Source organism: Lactuca saligna, chromosome 9 (genome assembly GCF_052625555.1).
Source record: "Lactuca saligna cultivar CGN05327 chromosome 9, ASM5262555v1, whole genome shotgun sequence".
Lineage (NCBI taxonomy): Eukaryota > Viridiplantae > Streptophyta > Magnoliopsida > Asterales > Asteraceae > Lactuca > Lactuca saligna.
In genome coordinates this window covers 34,025,704-34,044,141 of record NC_136425.1, presented here as the reverse complement: position 1 = coordinate 34,044,141, position 18,438 = coordinate 34,025,704, and the positions used below count along the sequence as shown (strand labels likewise).

At 33.0% G+C, this 18,438-nt stretch overlaps 1 protein-coding gene across 1 annotated transcript; it reads right to left on the bottom strand.

Moving 5' to 3' along the window:
• Nucleotides 1-16,140: 16,140 nt before the first annotated feature.
• LOC145015880 (uncharacterized) lies at nt 16,141-17,298 on the bottom strand. The gene is made up of 2 exons (XM_078974352.1): nt 17,064-17,298; nt 16,141-16,426 (listed from the first exon to the last, which is right to left on the bottom strand). The coding sequence occupies exons 1-2, from the start codon at nt 17,235-17,237 to the stop codon at nt 16,253-16,255; spliced, it is 348 nt and encodes a 115-aa protein (XP_078830478.1). The 5' UTR covers nt 17,238-17,298; the 3' UTR covers nt 16,141-16,252.
• Between the last annotated feature and the right edge of the window lie 1,140 nt (nt 17,299-18,438).

Sequence of the window (18,438 nt, the reverse complement as noted above, 5' to 3'; positions counted from 1 at the left end):
TAACGGTGTTTTACACAATAAACTATTAAAATAATCATCAAGAAATAACATATATTTGTAATCCTCAAAGTTTGTAAAACAATCTTCGTATTTTAACAGTCCCATGTTCAAACATTTAAAGGTATAATATAACACAACTTCTTAAAACATAAATAAGAACATAAAACACTACTACCAGAATAATTTAATTCCAAAAACATATGCAAAAGGTGACAAGGGCCTTGTTGTATGGAGAATAGAGAGAGGGAGCATGTGGGGTGTTCAATCACATGCTAGCCTCACCAACTCTTTATTACTTCTATAATTGAAAGCATAGATCACAAAATGAATTTCAACAAATAAAATCCATTTTTTACTTACATATTTAAGATGATTTTAATAATAATAATAATAAGAGCTTAAATCAATCAATACCATTATTGAAATTATTAATAATAATAGATAGTTATAACATTGAATCTATAATTTATCAAAAAAAAAATGACATGTCTATTAATAGGGATTTTTTTAATACATTAATTTAAGTATTACTTATAAGAAATATTACTATAACTAAATGTGATACATATTAGTTATGCCTAATATTATCATAATTAAATGTAAAATACATTAATTATAAATAATATTATTTATAATTAATATTTATTATATTTAATCATGATAATAATCCTCATAATTAATATTTCAATTAAATCTTTTTATATATGTCCTTATGATATATTAGAAAATCCCCTATTAATATTAAACAAATTATAATAGACGGCATTCGGTTAATTTCCAACATACTCCTTTTTTTGTTAAAGGATAAAAACAACAAGCTATACACTATACAGACAGTAACAAAAAAAGTCTAGTAACATGTCACCACATAGTATCCATCAGTTTTCTTTACACAAAGTTTATATTAACTTTTAATGGGTGAATGTGTTGAACCATATTTATTTATCTTTAAAGAAACAAACAACTACCTAGAGCAACGTGCACGTCTTATTTCTAAAAATAAAAGCAATATTAAGACACTTCGTTATTAGTTGAGTTGTTCACTTGTTAGAAGTTTTGTACACCTTTAAATATAATGACAATAAAGAAATATGTCAAAAAGTCAACAAACTGTTTTTGCTATTTATAGTGACAGTAGACCATACTATAATATTTTTTTTCTTCACATATCATAAGCAAAATTGTTATTTCACGTTTCTGACGTACTCAACTTAAATGCTTTCTTGATTAGTTTGAGATCTCAACTTTCAATCAAACATTTAAATATAACAATTTTCGTCACAATACATGATTTGATATTCAGTTTAATAATAATAGTATTTAATTATAATACAAATGTATACCAATTAAAAAGTTTGCTAAGCTAAACAAAATTTACGGCACTGATACTGTATTTCGTAATTGTTTGTAAAAGGTAAGTGAATTAGTTTGTGTCAAGATCTTTCTAAAATTACTGAATCGAAGTTTATTTTTAAACTTAAGGGTTGGGCCATTAAATAAAAAGAGTATTTAAACCTATGAGTATTGGGCCTCTTTTGGCCTTCACAAATCTAAACCAAAGCACCAATGGACAATTTATTGAGAAATCTATTTATTCATTGGCTAATTCTATCTCTATCTATTCTAATAAATAAATGCTAATAAATAAATACTTTTTTATCAGGATATTTTAATTTAATTTGTTAAATATAATTTTATAGTTATCTTAAATTAATTTATTTTTTACATGTTATTTTATAGGTTTTTCTATTTTAATAAATTCCACATAATACTTTAATATAGTAATTACAATAAATATAATGATAAATTAATATTAATTTCATTAATGGACTTACTTTCTTATTTCAAAATTTTCAAATTAAAACTCATTAGTTTATTTTATTTATTTATTTAAATTTAAAATATAAAAAAATCAATTTTAATAATTCATTATTTTCTTATTTTCTTATAAATCCAAAATTTTTAAATATTTAGAATTTTATATATATTTTAATTAATCCATGTAACACCTAGTGAAGAATAAGAGAAATATTCATATATATATATATATATATATATATATATATATATATATATATATATATATATATATATATATATATATATATATATATATATATATCCTTTCAAACTTTAAGTATTAGGTTAATATCTTTATAAATTTTAAATTACGTATATGCCATTCTAAAATATTATATATATATATATATATTAAAATTAAACTAATATAACATTAAAAATATATTAAAATTTCAAAATTAAATATGATGTTACTAAATTACGCTCTCTAGATAAATGATTTAATGTAAACCATTTTAATTATGTATTAATGTGATTAAAAAGAAGACAATATTGCTTGCTTGTATCTTCCTCAGGGAAAATATCAATGTGTAAAAGTCGACTAGTCAGGTTCGTGTTTTTCACCAAAGGGCTTGTAGCCCAGTGGTATCTGGTGTTGCCCTCCCTACTTGAGGTTGAGGGTTCAAGTCCCGTCGTGGATATAGGTGGATTTAAGGTGTAGTTTAGGAGTAGGTTAGATTTGCTGTTTCAAAAAAAAAAAAAAAAAGTTTCGTGTTTTTCATTGTAATCGACAAGAATCTATCTCCATTAGTTACTGATATCCCGTTTCAACGATTCCCTGATCTCCTTTACTTATATCCAATATCCACCACTCCTTGTCTCCTTCTTATTCAAACCTTCGACCACAATTCAATAGTTGCTTTTAGGGATTTTAAACCTCTTGGCTTGACTTCTTTCTATATGAATTTATTTGGCAGTGAGGGGCGTCGATTTTAAGTGGTTAGATTTCATTATATACACGGTTTGTAATCGCTTTCATTTGCTATGAAAATTAATTTCATTATTAGAGATTTCAACATAAATTATCCCATCGTTTCTACAGTGTTCAACCTTACTAGTTCTTAGGTAGTTTCTTCACAATTTCAATAGTGTTTGATAAATTCCTTAATTTATGTGTTTTAAAACTATAAATAGATGGTATTGATTAGGGCCACGACTTCTACTATTGAATCTTTACTTGGGGTACAATCATGCTTACTTGATTCAATATATTTGGGTTTTTTATTTTTTATTTTTACACATTAGATGTTTGACAATATGTCTAAAAGAAACATTGTAGCCTAACATAACAATATGTAACATTGAAGTTTGTACATTTATTTTTTCAAGATCATATGAACTCACTCAACAAAACCATCTTCTTTGAATTGGGATGCACCATCCAAACACTCTACAGTTCTTTGGAGCCAGATCTACCGTATGCCACTCTGTTCATAACACCATAAAATGCTCAAATTATTGATGAAACTAGTCAAGGTCATATCGGTAATTCCAACTCACTTAGAATTCAATTCAAACAATTAGACACAAAACTTTAAACACAATTAGGCAAACAAGAAACAAAATTAAAACTTTAATTGAGAATGATAACCAAAGAACAAGGTAAGAGAGCAAACCTTTGCAACTTGTTCAAGCGTGATAACCTCTAGGATGATGTTATGTCTTAACTTGATCTCAACATGATGGAAACATTAAACATACTCACCAAAACTAGGTTGCAGAATCTTAAGAGAAAACAGATGAATCCCATTTTGCAAATTGTAGGGTTTAAAGTGTTTCACTAGCAGCAACCACATAGTCAATAATACCAAGCCCAATCAATGACATGCTTTTCTATTTCCCTGTCAATTATCTCTTTCATTTCATCAAACCTAAAATCTCCTTCATCCTTCCTTTTCTTGAACTTCAATTTCTCTATATTATTGTTGAATTCATTTTTCCATACCCACTCATTACTAATAAATGATTGTCGAATACTATCAACCCTTGAACCAAAATCATGCAATCTGGCCCCGTAGAAGAAATCATTCTCGTCTATTCCCTCACTCAATTTGTTTCTTAAATCTTCAATCTCTTTCTCGATTTTTTTTCCACAGATTGAATTTGAACATGCATCATCTTGGTAGTCGTCTGCAACAAGGACTCGGCCACCTCATGAATTTGTCCATTGACTGCTAAAGTATAAATGTCTTGTTTCCAAATAGCAACTGCAAAATTGTCTCGTACAAAAGTAGTAGCAGTAAACTTATGTATTTCTTGGTGAAAAAAGTGAGAACAGTCTGACATGGAGGCTTGAGGTCTTAGAGGTTGTAAGTCGTGTGTTTGGAATTTCCTATATTTAATTAATTTTAATGCTAATTAAATTAATCTAGTTATATTCTTTAATAATTTAAAAAAAGGGTATTTTAGCACAATCACCTTTTGTTTTGATTTTTAAATATATTTTATGGAATTAAACTGATTTATACATCATTAAATTATAACATTGGATATAAATGTAGGTTTAATAGGTTAAGAAGGATATATATATATGTAATTATAAACTTTAGAATGATATATAGGTAATACATAATGTTTGCAAGGACATATACGAAAATTTCCCCAGGAATAATAATAGAAAGTAGAAACCACAAATTAGTTCATAGTGAACACACGAATATCACAACAACATAAAGGCCATATAAAATTTTATAAGCCACATGTGATAATGAACATGAATAAATATTATTGCCAACATGATATACCATATATGTATGGATATGATCATTCGTTCTTTAGTTGGAGTCAATAGTATCACCTAACATACGTACATATAACTTGATTAACTCGGGATTCAAACATATATGTGTAACTTACATTAGTTGATAAAACAAATAGATAAAAATATATGATAAGCGGTTCGAGTTATCAATAATATCATATAAGACAAGTATAAAACTAACGTAAGTATTATAAAATATACAAAATTGCAAAAATGATCCAGGTGTTATGCATTTTTTTCCTGACGTTTAGTCCAAACCTCGATTTTTTTTGGCTTCGTGGTCATTTTGAGCTAATTTCGTTGCGGATTTGCTTTGATACAAACAGTGACATCTTCAATTTCACGGCCAGAAAAGACCGGTTTACTAATATTTATTTAAAACCAGAGTATCATTTTTAAAGAATAATATTGCAGAATTTGATCCCAAAAACAGGACTATTTTCGAAGAAAATGTATTTTATTTATAAGGTTATTATCAAAATATTTTCGAAGAAAATGTATTTTATTTATGGTTATTGTCAATGTAACATAACAAAATTTAGTATATTGGTTTAAATGGTTCCTCGTGACTATTTTTTACATTTTAAGGGCACAAAATTGTATTTTTTAAGTTTTAAAAGGTCCTTTTGGAAAATTTTAAGGGGTCACCCGGTGACACCCATCCTAATCAGAAGGTTTAGATGCCAGCTTAATTGTCATGTGTAATGAATCTTCTCCTAAAGCTAGACACCATTTAGTTACACCTTCATTTCTTCATATTCTCAATTGTAATTTGTTTTTTGTTGTTGGAATCATAATTTTGTTCTTTGATATGTAATTGATTAGGGTTTGCATCTGATTGTGTGAGATGTTAGGAAATCGGTGACAAAAGAGATTGTCGGTTTAGAAGAGAAACTTGATTCGTTAACTTTAGCACTCGATTCCAAGTATGAAGTTATTCCCGATTTGTATATTAGTTCTTTTTGGCCACGATGTGGCGACAAGATTTTGGCCGTGAATTTTTATGGACCACCATGGCATGGTGGTGTTGTAACACGACGTGTTGGTGGCTAAAAGAGAAACCCTAAAGCTCAAGGGGATGAGCCTTATTTAAAGATCCTTAAACCCTCATAGCCCCCCTAACAACCTCCATTCTCCTAAATCGTTCCTTGTAAACCCTAATCATCTTCCACTATTTTTGAGCTAGTTTGTTGCTTTTTGAAGCTAAAAAAAGAAGAGAGAGGAGGAAGGAAGCAAAGATCAAGCAAGAAAGTCCCCATTCTTCACCTTGGTACTCTTATGGACCCTTGTAACTGTCCAAGACTCGATTTTTATCAGTCCAAGTTGTTAGATCTTGAGTTTTGTCCCTTTAGTTTCTTGTTCTTGAATGTTGGAATGGTTAGGCCTCATAAAGTTTGCAACTTTATGAATCTCCAGGTCAAGATGATCTAGTAGTGTCTTGGATTTGGACTATAATCAAGTTTTGATGTCATGCATAGAGATCAATGATGGGTTTTGAGCGTAACAAACAATCCTGTGTGTGCATGCAACCCTAATTGATTTTATCTATGTTTTCTCTAATTGAACATACACGTATTGAACATTAAAAGGAAAACCCTAATTGCACTAGTATAATTTCAAAAATCATAACTAGAGTTAGTAAACATACATTTTATTGTTATGTTGCAATAAAAATGAAAATCCAATTCTTCTTTAATCTTGAGAGCAAGCATCACAAGTGTCACGCCTCTAATGGTTCATACTCAAACTAAGCAAGAGGATTAGAGAGGAGAGAGGGGGGGGGGAGGCTTTAGATTTTCAGCTATCCTTCTAGGGTTTTTGAGTGGTCGAAAATGTGAAGCCCTATTGGTCTATTTATAGTGCAAATAGGATACATTGGATAACCCTAATATGAATAAAATGTAATTAATTCAAATTGGTAGTTATCCACCTCATTAATTATCCACATGGAAGAATCTAGAAACCCTAATTATCCTTAGGAATTTCATCCACCACCTTCCCTTGGAAGGTTTTATAACCTTTTGTTCAACTATTGAACAATTGTTCTTTAGTCCTTGTACTTTTTAATTAATTCTTTTAATCCCAAAATTAATCAAATTAATTTCTGATTAAATATTAATTAAATAATACAATTTTTAATTAATATATTATTTTCATAATACATTAATAAATAATTTATTTCAATTTATTATTTAAATAATAAATTCAACCGCTCTCCAAATGTCATCCTGTCTAGTTGGTAGTTATAAGGGCAACCCAAAAGGATTGTACCACTATCAATTCAAGTATATACGAATTATAGTTATGGACTGAGACACCTAATCCAACAGTCACCCACTTGGATAAGTCTAATAACTATAGTTGCCGGTACTACTTCAAAAATTGATTAGCAAATTGTAGCTCTCAAAGTCGCTGACGAACTCTGACCTAGGAAGTTATGTGTCCTAAGATAAGTGATCATACAATCCTCCGTTCTACAAGATATCATGTGGACAAATGACACTGAACAAAATTATTCTCATTGTCCAACAGTTAGTTTCCCGATTTTTGATTTGTAATGACAATGAACTACCAATTGAACACATCAATTTAGTCATGACTGGGCCCGACACTATAAGTCAACACCAAATCATCGAGGGGACCACGATATCGTTTTTCCCATTAGGGAAAAAGGAACATATAAACTTTGACATATATGATTTCACTATTTACTCATCAAATCATGCACACCAATACGTTTATAACATCAAGTTACTGACACATTTACGCATTATCAATGCACAACCATCTCGTAAACAACAACTCATATATCTCCGTTTAAAGATTATAAGATATTATCGTCTCAGAATTACTCGCGATAAATTCCATGAAGTAATTCTCTGAGCGTGGGTGAATCCAATACTTAAATCCCTATTTCAAAAGTACTCACGAATACTGTAACAAACCTTTGCTATGTCTAAACCCTTGGACAATCTATAGTCAGATTCATGACAACCTTGATTCGTTACTTACTTCCAAAAGTATGATCGACTGTGGATGTTTGAATAATCTAATTATTCGGGAAGTAAAACATGCAAAATGAAACACAATAATAAATAATTGACAAAAGATAGTAAACAATACTCATAAATAAATCTCCATTATTTATTCATCAAATGTCAATTACATTTACTTTGTTACAAGCTTCTAAATATCTATCTAACTACTAAAACTAATATCATCTTTCAGAATAATGCTCCTTGCATTTTGAACACGCTTAACCCTACTCAGATCCTTTGTGAAGGGATCTGCATGATTCTCTTCTGATGATACCCTCTTCATGACGAGGTGTCCTTCTTCTACCCTATGTCTGATAAAATGGTATTTCCTGTCAATATGTCTCGATCTACCATGATCTCTTGGTTCCTTTGTCATGGCAATCGCTCCTTTATTATCATAGAAAATCTCCATTAGCTTCTTTATGGCTGGCACAACTCCAAGGTCTCTATCGAAGTTCTTCAACCATATAACATCCTTCGATGCTTTGCTTGCTGAAATGTACTATGATTCACGGGTAGAATCAGCCACAATCTCCTCTTTGGAACTTTTCCAAGTCACTTCTCCTCCATTAAGAGTGAACACCCATCCATATTGAGAACGAAAGTTGTCTTTGTCTGTCTGACAACTAGCATCACTATACCCAATAACTCTTAAGTTATCAGTGCCACCAAGCACAAGGACCCAGTCCTTAGTTCTTCGCAGATACTTAAGAATATTTTTGACCGTTATCCAATGAGCTCTACCCGAATTTCACTGATATCGACTAGCCATGCTCAAAGCAAAAGTCACGCCAGGGTGAGTACATGTCATAACATACATGATCGATCTAACAGCGGAAGCATATGGAACTCGACTCATTTTTCTATCTCTGCATCAGTACTTGGACTATAAGTCTTACTTAATTTGGTATTACTATGGATAGGAAACTCTCTTTTCTTGGAATTCTCCATGCTAAAACTTTTTAACACTTTATCCAAATACGTACTTTGACTAAGTCCAATTAGTCTTTTACTCCTATTTCTCAAAATCCTAATCCCTAGAATATAGACAACCTCTCCCAGATCCTTCATAGTGAAACACTTTCCAAGCCAAGACTTAACTTCTTGGAAAGTTAGAATGTCGTTTCTTATGAGATGTATGTCGTCAACATACAATATCGAGAAGGTCATTATACTCCCACTAGCTTTGGCATATACAAATTGTTCATCTTCACTTTTAGAAAAGCCAAAACTCTTTAACTTTCTTGTCATAGAAAATATTCCATCTGTGAGAAGCTTGTTTTAATCCATAGATTGATTTCTCAAGCTTACACACTCTATTGGGGTACTTAGCATCCATAAAACCCTCAGGCTAATTCATGTAAACATCCTCAAAGAACTTCCTATTCAGAAAAGCGGTTTTGCCATTCATCTGCCAAATTTCATAGTCATGAACCGCATATATAGCTAGCATTGCTCTAATAGATTTAATCTTAGCTATTGATGAGAAGGTCTCAGTCAACCCCTGGGGTTTGAGTAAAGCCCTTCACAACCAATCGATCCTTGAAAGTGTGTACCTTTCCATCCATGTCGGTCTTATTTTTTAAGATCCATTTGTTACAACCTGGTACATTGTCAGCCAAATTCCAAACTTGGTTGTCATACATGGACTTGATCTCACTCATTGGCAGAATAAGTTAGTTGGTGGGGGTAGCACGTGCTACCCCTAAATTAATTCATAGAAATGGTAATTTGTTTATATACATAACGCAACCACCACAAATAAGGATATGATATAGCTCCTAATTTAAAATCTAACTTCAAATATTCGATTACATTCATCTTAAAAGTCTAGTAATGAGCCCATTAACGAGTGAATCAGTTAGCCTATTGATTATGCAAAGAGGGCATGTCCTATTTAATTATAGTAATTGATATTATTTCCACACGAGGGAAGAAAGAAATCGACATTTTCTTTGGTTTGTGATACTCTATCGTCGTTACCTGTTGTCCCCTGCTTTACTTCATCACCCACGGAATCATGAAATAAGTAATAATTTATCATCTTTAATGTTTTATGATTTAGTTTAATTTATTTGTTCAATTTGAAAACCTAATTAGCCAATTAATTGTTCACTTGTATTAGGTTTAAATCTTCAATTGTGAATTTAAATCTTTAATCACTAGTTTCTATTTTGTTATTGCTAATGAGATTGTAATTAACTTTTTTTTATCTTTCTATCTTTCATTATGAAGTTTTTTTTGTGCTACCCCTTGTAAAAATTTTTGGTTTCACCACTGATCTCACTGTCCATTGCCTCTTTCCACTTGGCAGACCCAGGGCCCGCCATAGCTTCCTTGTAGTTAGAAGGTTTATCTAGATTTAACACTGTACTATCACTGATACACGTATCACAATCTGTAGAAATATGGAAACCATAAAACTCAGGTGGCATTCTAACTCTACTGGAACATCTAAGAGGTAATGACTCGTCAATTGCTTCAACTGGAATTTCTTCCTCAGGTTGAGCCATAACATTTTCAGCGGTTCCTTCATCGCTTTAATCTTGAATTTCTTCAAAATCAATTGTACTCCCACTGTGCTCTTTGCATATAAGCTCTCTCTCGCGAAAGACTCCCCTTCGCGATACAAAGACCACGTTGTTACTAGGTCTGTAGAACAAATATACAAAGGACCTTTGTGGGTAGCCGATGAAAATACATCTCTTATTGTGAGGTTCAAGCTTTTCGTGAGTCTCTCGTTTAACGAAAGCTTCACAACACCAAACCTTGATATGTGCTAACGAGAGAACCTTCCCTGTCCACATCTCATGAGGTGTTTTGGCAACATTCTTTGTTGGGATAAGATTATGAATGTGGGCGATAGTTTCTAAGGCATACACCGAAAATGAGATTGGAAGTGAAGCTTGAATAATCATGGAACGAACCATGTCCAACAAGGTCCGATTACAACTCTCATCCACACCATTAAGTTGTGGTGTCCTAGGAGGTGTCAATTGTGAAACTATTCCACATTCCTTGAAGTAGTTGTGGAATTGGATACTAAGATACTCACCACCTCTATCAGATCTGAGCATCTTGTACTTCCTGCCCAATTGATTCTCGCGTTCTTGTTTGAACTCTTTGAACTTTTCAAAAGTTTCTGACTTATGCTTGGTTAAGTAAATATAACCATATCTACTGTAATCATCAGTAAAAGTCACATAGAATTGATTTGCATCCCTTGTGGTGGATTTGAAGGGCCCACACACATATGTGTGTATGAGATTCAACTATCCTTCACCTCTTTTAAAATAACTAGTGAAAATATTTTTTCATCTTTCCAAGTAAAGAAGACTCACACACATCATCAAACCTTAAGTCAAATGATTCCAACATTCCATCCTTTTGGAGTTGGGCGATGCGTTTCTTGTTGACATGTCCAAGACGACAATGCCACAATTATGCTTTGTCTAAACCATTAGATGAATCAATTTATAAAACAGTATTAACTAAACTGTCTACAACCATCACAGTTTCATACACGCCATCACAAGGTAAAGCTTCAAAATAAAACACACCATTTTTGAAAGCAAAAATAGATCCATTCTCATTATTAAAAGAATATCTAAAACCTTTTCTATATAAACCATGAAATGAAATGATGTTTCTTATCATCTACGACGAGTAGTAACAATTATTCAAATCTAAATATGTGACATCCCCATTTTCACGGCCAGAAAAGACCGATTTGTTTATGATAATTTAGAAATCAGAGTATCCCTTTTTGAAAAAATAGTATTGTGAAATTTGTTCCCATAAAACATGATAATGATATTGTCAAAGCATTTCCGAAGAAATGTATTTTATTTATATTAAAACATTGGTATGTCATCGCCAATACAGAAACATAAGCATAACGAAATATTACAAGCCTTACAACAATTAAACTAGTATCCCAATACTCCTTGAATCTCTCAATATAATGTATCTTTCATATAGCCACATGTGATACAATAAACTGAGTGGGCCAGGTTGGGAAACCTGGTGAATATATAGGGATTTCAATCCCACAATATGATAATAATTTATATCTCAAACCTGCAAACCCAACTATTATCATTAACACACACACACACATATATATATATATATCATATCTCTAAAACATTTTTTCCCATCCTATCGATTCCCACGTATGGATCCTATACAAGGGTCTTACAAAATCTAGCCTAAAGGATCAATATGAACAACAAACTGACGATGTTGTTTCGGAAATTCCCTGGCAACAAACGAGGATCAATAAATACATCAAATAAGGGGAATGAAATAATTTTCACCACGAACCTCCATTTGTAAAAACAACAAGACAATTAAGTCAAGGATGGTTATCTAGATAACTGTTCCTAGCAGTGGTCTGACACTTTTACCCCCAGACTCACCCTATCCAGCAATACAACTTCAGATATACATAATAATGGTCTATTAATGACATACTATATTAGGCAGTCTACGAAGTAACCTCAATTACTTCGTGAAAGGAAATGCTGACATATGAAGCTCGTCCAATTACTTCGTAAAAGAAACGATGACTCCAAAGCTCTTCAAAATAAAAAGTATATGGAAATACTAATAAAGTAATCTCGTACACTCCCATGCCCTGACACACAATAGTGTCATAAAAGGACTTTGTACATGATAGTACTTCTGGCACATTATAGTACCTTGGTATGAGTAGGACTTGTACCCCAGAACATAATAATACCCCGACACAAGCATCACCTAAGACATAAAGCTTTGAAAAAGACTTGGTACATTGAAAGTACTTTTGTACGTAGGACATACTCCATCGATCATCAATCTCCTCAAACAGAGTTTCTACTCTCTATTCCGATCACACACGTACCCTTAATAAGATACTACCCAATATCCAAACTTAATTGAACTTATCATCTCTTTTAAGTCTTATATCATCACTAAGCAAGCCTTCAATGCTTACAATAACCTTTCAATACTAACTCTGTTTCGGCAACACAATGCTAATTTAGTGTAATATTTTATACAGAGTAGTAAGTATTAACATACATTTATCTTCTCATTTATAATACTTCTATTATTATTATCGTGTAAATACATCTCAACACATATAGAACCATGCCTGGTTCGTATAACGTATATCATCAAATATACATATAACACATATTTCTAGATAATAAGCATATAACTCACATACAAAATTTCAACATATACTTAATACTTTTATTAATAATTGTATTACAATCATGTTCATGAAAGGGACTATGCACTCACTTGTTAAAGTGATGACTCGAAATTCGGGCAGCGCTTCGCTTCTAACAATCGTATTTCCCTTCAACGAAACCTAACATTATTATCGCTAAGTTCTTAGTTTGTTATTTATTGCAACTAATTATTAGTCTAGATTCATCATTAACTCAAAGTATACTTCAAGATATATCAAGTAAGGAACAAATAAGTAGGATCATATCGAAGGTAGGGTTCGTTTGGTATACGAAGTATACTGTTTGGAAATTTCACTTTAAACACCTCACTAAATCACAACCTAGACATCATCCTTGTAAGTAGATGAATCAATATAATGGTTTGGAATCATTGATAAATCTTGTTTATAGGTTCATACTAACGATAATGAACTTAAACATAAGTTATACTTAAAATAGGGTAAAACTCACTTAAAAGGGGGTTTAGCGAGGAATCGGGCTCTACGCGAGCAGAACTTCTGAGCCAAAAGCTCTTCTTTACGGAGCCTTATGGTGCTCCGAGACTCACTTCTAACACCTAGGAGGTGCTAGGTTAGAGGGTTTGGGGGTGTTTGGTAGAGAAGTTGATAAAAGGTGTGAAGAAAAATAAGGAAAAGTGCCTCTATTTATAGGCTGAAGGATTAGCATATGATGGGCGTAATATTGATGTACGCGGGGCATACTATTTAAGGGTTTGCACCCTATTTAAGCCCTCTTATCCGCCCCCAAGCTCGCCCCCTTCACCCTCAGAGCTCCCTATATCGTCCAACCCTTTTTCCTTGTGAGATTGAAGCATTTTGGTGTGTTTTCTTGAATATTTGGAGAGGGAAGGAGAGTAGATCAAGAAGAGAAGAAGGAGGCCAGGCATATTGGTGTTATCTCAGTGATTTCCTTGAGGTATAACTCAGTTTCCCTCTGTTTTCATGCTTATTGTCCCTTGTAGCTCCATGAAAGTCCTTCTTGAGCCTTTCCCCAAGCTTGTTTGTGTATTAGAGTTGATGATAAGTTGTTTAGCCTCTAGATCTAGGCATGATTGAGCTCCAGGAGCTTGGATCAACTGCCTTTATGGAACCATAATGCATGAAAGCCCTAGATCTACTCTTTTGGTGCATTTTGAGCCCTAAAACCCTCATGGGTGTTTATTTACACGTAAAGTTGGAAACTTTACGTGTAAACCAGGCCCTAGAAACCCAGATCTATGAATGGCATGGGTTAGATTCAAGCAGAATCGCGTCTATAGTATTTACATGTGTCAGACTCGGCGAGTCGTTCATCTGACTTGGCGAGTCGAGTCGCGAGTCCCCGAGTTTTCCCCCTTTTCGTGTTGCTGGTTGGAGTGGTGAGTCATAGGGTGTGATTCAGTGGGTTGAAATCCAGACTCACTCATGTAGTAACTCGGCGAGTTCGAGGCAATCTTCTTGCCTCAAGAACGGACTCGGCGAGTTGTTCATTCAACTCGGCGAGTCTAAGCATAGAGTGTTCTTTAGATGAAGACGAACCCGACGAGTTGTTCATACAACTCGGTGAGTAGAATGAAGAACGATTGGTCATCAAATTAGAAGGAAACTCGTCGAGTCAATGCCAAACTCGACGAGTAGAGACATGATAGTGGTCAGACAAAGGGAAAGGGACTCGGCGAGTTGACAAGCCAACTCGGCGAGGCGGGTTAATTGGAAGTTGACTTTGACTTTGACTCATGGTTTGATTAAGGGTAAATGGTCAGTTTACCCTGAGGTTGGTTAGCAGTATTTGACTAAGTGTTTGGTGGGAATTGCAGCCGGAGGATTTCCGGAGCAGCAGCAACAGACAGACCGTTCCCACACAAATCAGCAGCTACGAGGTGAGTTACCTTCCAGTAGCGGTGGGTCTACGGCCACAATGTCAGCCCACCAATAGGATTGTATGATAGATGTTTGTCTCTGTGATATTCATATAGGATTGCTACTACTTGTGATATGCTAATGTGCTAGTATGATATGATGATATGTGCTAGTGACAGTAGGGGGAGATAGTCTTCAGTATACCGATCGATAGGGCCGAAGGGGCGGTCATGCCCAGCCATACTAGATAGATTATAAGATATATGTGTTATGTGGTAGTAGTAGGGGGTGAAATAATCCCCAGTATCCGGTCGAGAGGACCGAAGGGGAGACCAGCACCCAGATATGTTAGTCAGTATCCGGTCGAGAGGACCAAAGGGGGGGGGGGAAGCTCACAGATATACTGGTCAGTATCCGGTCGAGAGGACCGAATGGGAGGCCAGTTCCCAGATATCCTAGACAGTATCCGGCCGAGAGGACCAAAGGGGCAGGTCGGGCACCTAGATATGCCTGACAATATATGTATGTTATGTGATTGTATGGTATGTGGTATGTTGGGGGAACTCACTAAGCTTCGTGCTTACAGTTTTCAGTTTTGGTTTCAGGTACCTCTTCTTCAAAGGGGAAAGAGTTGGCGCGGTAGCGGTCCATCACACACATGCTCTGTATTCCGCACTATGAGATCTTCCTGGGGATTTGTAGTATGACATTATTATGTTTTATGAAAATGTTTTTCCAGACATGCGATATCTTTATAGAATGTTATGATCGGTGAACCTTTTATTTCGAATGTTTTGCTAAGTATATGTTTTCAAAAATGAAATTTTTGGCTCGTATTTTTGGGATGTTACAGTCTTGGCACACGATGATGGTTGACGGAGTCACTGATGGAGGCGATAAAGAAGACTTCTCGGGAGCGTTTTTTTTGTTAGGGCACAATGGTCTGATGCGTATTTCGTTTCCATTCAGAGTTGGGTTTGTGACTTCATGGGAAAGACCCATCTTACCGGGAAAGCTAAATTTTTTTGATGCAAACCAAATGATCTTTCCGACTTATTCAGCCAGAAAGATCTTTATGAGCTTGGAAAGACATTTATCAAACAAGACTTAAGACCGTTTAGAAATCATTAGTGTTGATCCTTTTTATTTGACATTTCTTTCAATCAACATGTGTATTACACGTGCATCTAACTTAGTATTATATGAAACAAATATCCCCTCCCTTAATATGATTCTCATTTGAAAAATTATCAATATATCTCTATAGAAAACTAAAACTAATCTATAATGTATAACTCCATCAAAATGTTGGACTGATAATTATTTAAATAATTAAAACACCCTTCAACAATAACATAATACAAAATGCAATTAAAGTATCAAGCGATTAGTGACACGAGGAATTCCATAAGTTTTTACTTTATTTAATGTAAGAACCCTAGAACATAATATAAGTTTGTATTTTATTTCATGTAATACGTGCACACATAGTATTTATTGAAGTAGGCATGGCAACTAAAAGAGATGGTGATGCTTCTTGGTTTCCTGTGCCTTTTCATCTTCCTTCTTATTATGGTGCTCGTGGAATGCATATCCACCAGCTCCTACAGCAGCTGTCGCTGCAATCTCTTCCTCCAATTTGTGGCGGTGTGCGTTCTCTGGATCCTTCTTTTCCTCATGCTTCTCATGCTACATTCATTCACATATTTATTTCCACATTTTTTTTTGTAATATTTAATACATATGTGCATGACAAATAACATTGTATTATATAGTAGATCCAATTCCGTTTTCTTGTTTTCAAAATAATTAGTTTTGCCATCCAGAAAGATTGGCGGCGCAACTTGTTGTAAGTTTATCCTTTATTGATATGTATTAAAACACTGTTTTTTTTTAATATATATAATTCAAAAAATATATATACACAACAATATTAACCATCTTACTACCATGATTCACTCACAATCATGTGATCTGCTTTGTTTAGATATACTATGGATTACAACTATCCTATATTTTTATTTTTAACGTTGTTATCTTATGTCAACTCGTCCAAGGCCAACGTGAGAGGTCGATCACAGAACTAGCAATATTTTTAGTCTGTCAGGATTTGAACCCTAGACCTCTTATGTGGAATTATACACCTCAACCACTAAACTCCCATGCAACATGGTATATACACATACATGTTTGGTAAATGGTTAAATTTCAATTTTGTTATGATCCATTGAGATTCAACTTTGTTTTGCTTGGATTAAAACAAAGAAACAAATGAGTATGGGTGCAACCAAGTGATGAACATATATAGGTGAATGATCATGGTTACCTTTGCATAGAGCCCTGCAGCAACAGCACCTACTTCACCAAGGCGCTCATCTTTCTTGTGTTTCTTCTCATCTTCCTTGTAATCATGGGTTCCCTCAACAGGATAGGCTGCAAAAGACTCCTCATCATCCTTATTGTGATGAAAAAGGTGGTGGTGCTTCTTCTCTTCAGCCATGGTTAAGTTGTTGATTAAGAAATAAGAATGATGAATTAGTGATGATAAAAAGAAGAGTGAGTTTAAGAGGTATTTATAATATAAGCAATTGTGAATTCATTTTGGACGCGTGGACACTTTTAATATAGTCACAACCTTCCCTAGTTATAATATATATCCTCCCCTACTTAGTTATTAGTATGATATATTAATTATAGTATGTCATATTATTTAGATCAGAACTTTGAAATTGTTGAATTTTAATCAACCATTTATACCTCTTATATAAAAGTCAAACAAAATGTGCTAACAAACAAACAACAAAATACATCTATTTAGATATAGTTCTTTGAGTCCTTCCAAGATCATATTAATTGTGGTGTGGATCTTTTTACTTTAAAAAAGGTTAAGAGAATTCTACAACGTCCCGTAAAAGTTATAATTTTTACTTTTTTTTTTTGTTAATATATTTGTCTAAAATAAAAGTTTCTATTTACCTATCTATCATAAGGCTACGAGTTGATTTAAATTGGTGTTGCTGAACATAGTTAAACGAAAATATCTACTTAAATCATTGATGTAAAATCTAATTACTATTTATACTATAATATATAATAACGAGTATCATCGTTTGTAAATGATCATGTTTTTAAAAAGTATTTAAAAAAAATATTTACCTTAACAGCTTTGTACGCAATTGATTTGGTCTAATTTTAGCTTTAACCCAAATAGATTAAAATCTACTTATAAAGGTATTACTTAAAGTATGGTTGGAATACAAACAATTTTATTTGGAAAATATAATAAATATCGAAATCTAATTGCATCGTGTGTACGAGTAAGAAAGTTTGTTGGTTGTGCTTTAAGAATTTAACTAAACTAGGAAGAAAGAGGAAGAAAGCCTGGGCTTCCTGAGATTTATTTATTTATTTATTTATTTTTTATGTTTTTTATGTTAAAATGTAAAAGTTTTGATCGTCAAAGTGGCTTTTACAATAAGGACTAAAATTATCAATGTGATTAAAAAATTGTGGCCAACATCTAAAGTTTGTTTTTTTTTTTATCAAAATACAAAAATTTTGATTGTAAAAAATGTGAAAACGATCAAAAAAAATTGTGACAAAAATCTTATTCCCAAATGAAATTTCTCTCTCTCTCTCTCTCTCTATATATATATATATATATATATATATATATATATATATATATATATATATATATA